An 8,693-nucleotide genomic window follows, 5' to 3' on the forward strand; every position below is an offset into this window, starting at 1 on the left:
AGTCATGCACTAATTGGCACTCTTACCTACCCAATGTACCCATTAGCCAATTTGAATATAGGATAGGATAAGTAAATGTAACTTTTTAGTTGCAGAAAGGATATGCGCATCGTCAACACCATTGTGTGTCCTTCTGTCTGTCTGTCTGCAGTACCTATGATGGTTCCCAAGACCACTTCAGAGACGCTGAAACACAAGATAAACCCTTCACTGGAGCTAACTGCTCCACAAGCTGTGGATGTGCTGCTGTACACACCAGGTACACACACACACACATACACACACACACAGACACTCTATGCACTTGCACATACAATACACCGTCACCAACAGTACCAACTGATACAAAATATAACCACATAAAGGTGAAACTCACAGTCATACACAGTTACACGCTATTCTCTCTCTCTCTCTTTCTGTCTCACACACACAGTCACACACACACACCCCTCCTTTGTTTGTCACGTGACCCAGTTACGTCTTTAGTATTCTGTTGTCACTATGACTACAAGTGTCTGGTTGCATTCTCTGTGACTGACTTTTCTGATTTGGTCTTAGAGCTCAACACACGCACACACACACACGCACGCACGCACGCACGCACGCACGCACGCACGCACACACACACACACACACACACACACACACACACACACACACACACACACACACACACACACACACACACACACACACTCTCTCTCACATATAACACTTGATGTGCTGTACAGTATATACAGTACTCAGACAGTCCAACAATAACATATACAGAGACTAACGAACACGATTAAGCGCCATAGACAGCCTGAGTTCATAACACCACTCCCTTCTTTGTCCTGTCATTTCCTTTATGAGCCAACTAACTCGTATAGAAAATGGAGAAAGACATTCATTGTCCCCTCGGCAAGGAAGATAAATAATCTTTTGAGAATCTCTTGAGATTCAGACTTGGCTTCAAGTAAAATCCATTGTTATCTTAACTTGGATAGGTCATTTGATATTTTACACTCTCAGAATTAAACACTGGCTTTTCCTGTATGCCCTGGTAAATAACTTGTTTGTGTATGAATACACATTCATACAGCGTTGTTGTTCCATGGGTTAAATATTTCTACTGCTCACTCGGTAAATACCTGGCCTCCAGTGTGATGTGTGCACACAACCCCTAAATACTAGTAGTGCCTCTGCTTGCATGCAATGTACATTTACTGTTTGAAATGTAATGTAACTTCATGGCTTTGGAAACCATATCATGCTCAGAGTTTATTATATTTTGTTGCCCAGTGGTGTCCACTGTCGATGAGGTGGCCTGGGGTGACATACTGTAGACAGCCAGCCCAAGTGCCACCCGCACCCGATTACACATTTTGGTCATTCGGAAATCGAAAATTCACTGCACTGACTGACCGGTTTTCTAAGTGTCCTAACATTTGCTACTGCATGTGCACCAGTCTGGACCAGGGGGGCAGTCAGACAGATATTTTGTGAAGCCACAAGGAAATTGGGATTTCCTGAAAGTGGCCTGTTGTGGCGCTGTCATTGGGCCCAAAAAAACCCATAGCCCCATAGAAGTCCATGTATTTGGGCCCAACTTCACCTAGACTGTATTACCTTAATAAACATGGTCATGAATACTTTTTGCTTCCAGTCACTAGTTTAAAGTCTCATTTCTAATGTCATAATATTCTTTTTGGAAAATTATGGTCCCATTTATAAAAAGAAAATACCATAAAGTAATGTTCTGAGGGGCGTGGCTACCGTCCGTTACAGTCTATGATCGGGATTCCCCACCCACTCGAGTCAAAATAAAAACCAACTAAGAAGAAGGGGGGAAGTCCCGCCTCGTTGTCTGGGCCAGCCAATGGGCCAGCTGGGCCCAAACGGATCTAGAAAGATGGCGACTTACAATTCAAGGACTGACAGGCTTCATTTTACATTCATGTTAGACCCAGGGAACGCTTTGTCATGCATACACATGCATATAAGAGTATACATACTGATGATGCACATGACACTCAAAGATATTATGTGGCGCATAACCGCAAACACACACACTACACACACACACACACACACACACACACACACACACACACACACACACACACACACACATGTGCGCACAGTCACGGAAGCACAACAAGTAGTGGTCAGTGGTCAGTTCTTCTTATAGGAGTCATCACTTTGGGGGTTTGTAAAGAACAAGTGTTGCTATTCATTTCCTCTTAGTCTCTCTGGTCTGAATGTAGGTCACTGAACCGAACACTTGGCAGATGTCCAACTCTCCTACTTCTCTCTTTCTCCCTCTCTCACTCTCTCTCTCTCCACCTCCTTTCCACCTCTCTTCTTCCTCATTATCACTTCTTCCCTTTTCTTTCTTCCACTCTTTCTCCACCTTTCTCCATTTCAACTTTTCTCTTCACTCCTCATTCTCCTTCCCAACAGTCTTCTTGCTACAGGGCTCTCTCTCCCCCTTCATGCTCCGCCTTTCTTTCCTCAGTCCCTCAGTCCACTCCTCCTGCAGTCTCCCTCTCTTCCTCCACTCCCGCTCATTCAAATGAAACACAGGATGTTACTTTCGTTTTTTTTTTTCCAGAGGCGTTTTTAAATAGCCGTTGGAATATGCTGGCTGGAAAGACGGCCGTTAGGTCAGGGTGGAGTCTAAGGGTGTCCAGGGTTTAGGGTGGAGACACAGTATGAATCATGTGTGAAGAGTGTCCCTATAGTATGTTTACTCTACCGTTTAATTTGTTAAAAAAACACAAAGTCACTCTAATGACTCAAAAATGACAGTGTTCTAATTTTGTGCTCTGATTTTTTCAAGCTTAAGTGTGGCAGTCGGACAGCCTTTCCAGTAGAATGCATGCAGAGAACTCCCCCTGTCGGTGGTGCAGTTCATTTGAAATTATCTTTTAACTTCATATTTACAGCTTGCGCTGCTCCAATATGTCACTTTGGTATTTGTGTGGGTCACAAGTTCATGATAAGGAACTGTGAAGTGGGAACTAATTGATAACAAGGAATGCAATTCTTTGTGCTTGTGCTTGTGCGTGTGCTTGTGCGTGTGCTTGTGTGCGTGCGTGTGTGTTCCAGGTCAGCTGTGGGTGTCGTTAAGCGGGGGAAAGGTGATGGTGTATGATGCTTCTAGCTGGTCGCTGACACACACCTGTATACAAGTTGGGAGAGCAAGAGTGGTAAGAACATTAAATTAATCCACACGGCTTTGAACATTTAACGTTATAACAATGCTTTGGTACATTTCAGCCAACATATAAAGACCCAACATGGAAATAATCAGTCCAGATAAAAAAGTGACTCAAACCCAACAGAGGCAGCGTTAACTGTGGGACAGCCATGTCAGCTTCTAGGTTATTTAAGTTGAAGGCTATGGGTAAATGGAGTTACGGTTGGCTGTAATGTACTGAAGGACTTCAGGGTACTGTGCTAATTCATCTTGCTCTGCTTTCATAACGTTACTCAAGTCACATGAAATACGTTAACTCCTATGTATGGGTGTGTGTGTGCATGCACAGGGGGTAAAAACAATAATTTATCACAGCTGCCTACCAGGTCATACACAGCGTATATCTGGGCCATGCAGCAGCATTTCTACAGTGCTGTGAAAGTTATGAGGAAAAAGCTGCAATCCGGGTTTATTTTCATGATGATTTATGATGATTATGAGATTTTACAAATAAACAGAAAAAACAAACGACAACAACAGAATACGTATGCATGGACATTATGTATGAACACAAAAACATAATATAAAACAAGGAAAGACAAGATAAATAAATAAATCTAATTAAAAGTTTAAATTAGTTTACACGACCAAACACACAGCATCATCAACCGTATCATATGTGTATACTAAGACAGTAAACAATCAAAAGGGCATTGCCTGACCATGGATTACATCAAGGACCTGCAACATGACTGAGGAACACGTTCCACTTCAAATCATATTGATCTAACTGATTATTCATCTTAAAAGATAACCTCTCCAGCAGCCACAATACCAAGCTGAGTGAACCATACATGTGCTGGAGGTAAAACCTCAGACTTCCATTCCTTAACAATGATTTTCCTGCCCACCATTAATGCTGTATGAATCCAGTCGGCTAGAGGCGCGGGGAGGTGTTTTAATGGCTATGGATCACCCAGAATAAAGAGAGCCGGTGTATAAGGAATATCCTGGTTTGTGATTTGCATTATATTCTCATGAATAGCACAGCATAGCGTCTGTACCCTAGGGCACTCACACAATACATGAATAAGTGTACCGGGGTCCTCACCAATCCAGCAATCCAGGGTTTTTTTTTACTGCTAGTTATTGTGCCAAACACTGTGTAAACTGAGTTGGGTTTGGGAGGGTATATCTGTGAGTCTATCTGGAGGGAATTATATTTTCCAGTATTTGTCATTAAAGAAATGGCCAACACTGGTATTTACTGGCCTACTGGATACAAAATAAAACCGTAAACAGCTGATCCTTTTTTCCGGTCTTAGCATTGATAATTGTGACGTCACAAAATCAAACCTCGCCCTCATTTTTGCGACATGAACAACCAAACAACGTATGGAAAGCATAGTTATATATGATGGAAAGCCAATAAAAATGTTTCTCCTGGCTTGCCTCGCCACACATTATTAAACAACAGAGCCACCTAGTGGAGAGGTTTGCTATAGCATAGAGAGCAGTTCTTTTAGAAATACTTAAATCGTTAAATTGTCAATTTCAATGTAATGCAATCGTGACAGCCCTACTTTTTGTTTTTTGTGACCTTTCTATCTCTCTCTCTCTCTCTCTCTCTCTCTCTGTAGAACTGTATGTTGGGTGTGGATAAGGACCAGGTGTGGATGGGCTCTGAAGACTCTGTGATCTACATCATCAGCATGGTCTCCATGGTGTGTAACCGACAGCTCACTGAGCACAGGGCTGAGGTCACTGGACTGACTCTGGCCACTGACAAATACAGGTACTTTGGATTTTAGCCTTGGATGTTCAAAAGTATAGCAGATCTACAAGCTCATCGTGTGTCAAGCTTGTACATCTGCTATTTTTTAAAGTACTGATTTTAGAAGGCATTTGTACAGTGGGCCTCGGGTCTTAATGGGTTAACTAAAGTTGCTCTGGGTAAAAAAGGTACGGTCAGCGAAATGGTAACAATGTAAACGTGTGACCCTCCAGCCAGAAGGTGGCGTACTCCTGCAGTGCTGAAGGAAGTGTCATGCTGTGGGACGTCCCCACGCTGCAGGTCAGTTTGGATAACGATCACCTGCTCCATGTTTTTTCTTTCTAATGTAAAAATGGTGCATTTATATAGCTTTTTATCCGAAGCGCTTTACATAGATTGTGCATTACATTCACCCATTCATACACCGATGGCAGAGGGAACCATGCAAGGCACCAACCTGCACATCTTGCTCAAGGACACTTCGACACTAACTCTGGGGGGAGCCCGGGGTCGAACTGGGACATGGTTCCCAATTCCTGCTGCTCTACCGGCCACTCTACCCCCGCACCACTCCCTGTATGCTCTCCCCCAGGTGGCTCATTACTAGCTCGGCTATCTGTCATAAAACAATGAAAACACGTGTTTTGGTTTTTCCTCTAAAGGTGAAGAAGCAGTTCCGTCTGTCCTGCGGTCGTCTGTTGTCCGTCCATAACTATAACGGAACCCTGTGGTGCTGTGAGTTACACACATACTGTACATAATACACAAACAACCATGCTCAACACTAACACCAACACACGTACACTATGTAGTATCTCACACACTGGGCCTTTTTCACTAAGCTCGGGTCTGCACATATTTTGTACGCATACAAAATATGTGCCCCCCCGGGGACCCCCCCCACACGGAGTTGAACCACTCACTTCACACGGGTGTGATTTATTATACAGTAGTATTGCACACGCACACACCCATTCTTACACTCTCTCTCTCTCTCTCTCTCTCTCTTTTCCAGGTTCTAGCGACAGTATAATGGAGGTATGGAGAAATGGTTCATTAAAACATCGGCTGAGTCTCCCTGAGCAACAGAAAGCATCAACATTTAGCTCTATGCTGCTGTTACCTGAGGTATAATACGCACGCACGCACCCCACCTCTCACAACTGACTTATTGACATTACAGAGGCTTCCAAAAATGAACACAAGCAGTTTACATTTGTAGGCAAGCTGTATAATCACATCCTTACGACGTTTGTATGCACGTTGGTAAGGAATGCCTCTTCCAGACTGTGGTCAATTGCACATACTCATTATTGTTCATGAACATGTTGGTTGAAACACAAGTGTGCTTAATACATTTTGGCACATACTGTATGTATATTCCCTTATATACATACGTAGTAATCTGAGTTCCCAGAAGTTTTATTTTTCGCCACTAGGCGGGCGAGAAAGACTTCTGGGAAAAAAGGACCGTATCCCTGTGAGGGAAGTACGTTGCGCTCAGAATCTGAGCGGACACTCCCCTTTCCGGTCTGAAGCACTGTGCATACCATGAAAATAGTCCGAAGGGAATCCAATTCCAAATTGAATTGTAGTAGGCCACCACCGCTCAAGGAGCAATTGTTTCCCTTCCGTCTTATTTAGATGTAGCGCCCACTCCATGTGGAACCCGCCCCTGTCTTTTGATTCGCATTTCATTTGAAACGCAACGCACTGGGCCACGCCCCTGCTGCACAGGATCTGAGGCCAATTTTCCTAGACTACATACGTAGCAACCATTCAGAATATGTGACAGAGTTTCGGTAATTGTGGTCATGGTGCAGACAATATTAGGGTATCACACAGAAAGATTGAGTCTGGTTGGAAGGACCTGTAATCTGGCTTTGACTGTAAAAGTGACTATCTGCATCATTTTGGAATGTTTTGTGTGTGCGTGTACGTGACACAGAGGGAAGAGCTGTGGAGTGTGTGCGTAGACTCCGGAGACGTGTGTGTCTGGCATCTGAAGGACAGTACCAAACCCTGCCACCGTGTGGTGTTACAGGACTGCGGTGGCTGCTCCTGCATGATCAAAGTGAAAAACCAAGTCAGTAGTACACTACACTACGCTACACTACACTACCCATGATGCACCACTACACTACACTACACTACACTACACTACACTACACACACATGAAGCATCAACTGCTGGTGAAAATGTTTTAGTAGAAAAAAGAAGAAGAAATTCTCCAAACTCAGATGTTATCAAATACGTTATTATAATATACTCAATATCATAAACGATAGTGACAGAATCGCCGGTGTGATTTGTTAATGTTTTGAACAAAGTTCTTATGACATGATCTAAGATTTATCTGTGTCCCAGGGGTAGAAGGAGTGCTGACATGTCACATACTCTATAGAGATATAACATAATAAATGTACATAGGTCCTTAGCTTTTAATTAAGTTAACAATTGTAAACTAGACAGAAGCAATCAGAAACACACACACACACACACACACAACCACATCTGAGGAAGTGAACCCAAATCGATAATCAGTGTTGTTTGGTCTCTCCAGGTGTGGGTAGGCGGCGTGGGCCGCAGCTCTGCCAAAGGGAAGGTTTACATCGTGGACACAGAGCGCCGGCAGGTCCTCAAAGAGCTCCACGGCCATGGCGACCGAGTCACGTCGCTTTGCTCCGCCGAGGACCGCTACACGCTCAGCGGAGCCGGCAAGCTGGACGGCAAGATCGCCATCTGGAAGGTGGAGTAGACTAGAGAGGCCCCGTCCGGTTCACGTGCCCCCTGCCTGCACTGCAGCCACGTGGGGACCGCTCTCGTGATGTCGAGGGGGTTGTTGGGCTGTGTGTGTGGGGGGTAGATGGAACGAGACTTTCTGGGATGAGGTGATTCGCTCCTGTGAACATTTGGAGAGTGTCAGACTTGCGTGAGAGGACACCGGTGGGAAGTCTGGGATACGAGTGTAAGCGCACCGGTCCGTATTGATTGAGGTGGTACTGTAGACTGTTAACTGTTGACCGTGGACAGAGGTCATCGCCATGTTTGTTTTGTGGTGGACATTTTTGTCAACATTCCATTTAGCCACGGACATACAAAATGAGTGGACAAACATATTACCAGAAACACATGAATAGATGGCCCTGAATGACCATAACAGGTCTGTAACTCTCAGGATTAAGGGAGTCTTTACAAATAAAACATTTGAGAACATACTAAATAATTGTCATACATATTCTATAAGAAAACATGGAGACTTGACATTCAGTATTACATTGGGTGTTATGATCAAAATAAGAACATTTTAATAATGGTGTGTAATACAAAATCTAAAATGTCCCACGGACAAGACCCAAGTCTTTGTCACGGACACATTTGTCCATGTACGGACATGTTGGTGACCCCTGGCCGTGGACTGTCTGTACTGTAGATGTAGGCTACTGTGCATCAGAGGCGTATCTACAATAAATCCAAATCCATTTTCTGCCTGGCCAAAATCCATACACTGAGGACAAAAACAAGACCTGAGAACTATTAGTGGACAGCGGATTGGCCGTTGCTCGTATAGAGCGCGACCCTCAATCACCCATTCGAATGCAAATGCATGCCTTTCAGCCTTTGTATCCTACTGTCTGGCAGGTATATCTCTTTGGGGGACGATAATTAACAGATCTTGCCTGCCCAAAATGTAATTCTTGCCTGCCCAAAATGTAATTCCTGGAAACGCCATT

At 44.0% G+C, this 8,693-nt stretch overlaps 1 protein-coding gene across 2 annotated transcripts in view; it reads left to right on the top strand.

Annotated features, from left to right (window-relative positions):
- Positions 1-8,693, top strand: part of dennd3a (DENN/MADD domain containing 3a) — a 31,701-nt gene extending 23,008 nt beyond the window's left edge. For both annotated transcript variants that reach the window (XM_083788025.1, XM_083788024.1), the window contains exons 23-30: positions 152-259; positions 3,094-3,194; positions 4,825-4,979; positions 5,192-5,258; positions 5,621-5,693; positions 5,974-6,086; positions 6,907-7,044; positions 7,523-8,693. In XM_083788025.1, the coding sequence (XP_083644151.1) occupies positions 152-259; positions 3,094-3,194; positions 4,825-4,979; positions 5,192-5,258; positions 5,621-5,693; positions 5,974-6,086; positions 6,907-7,044; positions 7,523-7,717 (950 nt within the window). In that variant the 3' untranslated portion in view covers positions 7,718-8,693. The remainder of the gene's footprint in view (positions 1-151; positions 260-3,093; positions 3,195-4,824; positions 4,980-5,191; positions 5,259-5,620; positions 5,694-5,973; positions 6,087-6,906; positions 7,045-7,522) is intronic.

The sequence above is a fragment of the Protomyctophum parallelum genome (assembly GCF_964188405.1).
Source record: "Protomyctophum parallelum genome assembly, chromosome: 1".
NCBI lineage: Eukaryota > Metazoa > Chordata > Actinopteri > Myctophiformes > Myctophidae > Protomyctophum > Protomyctophum parallelum.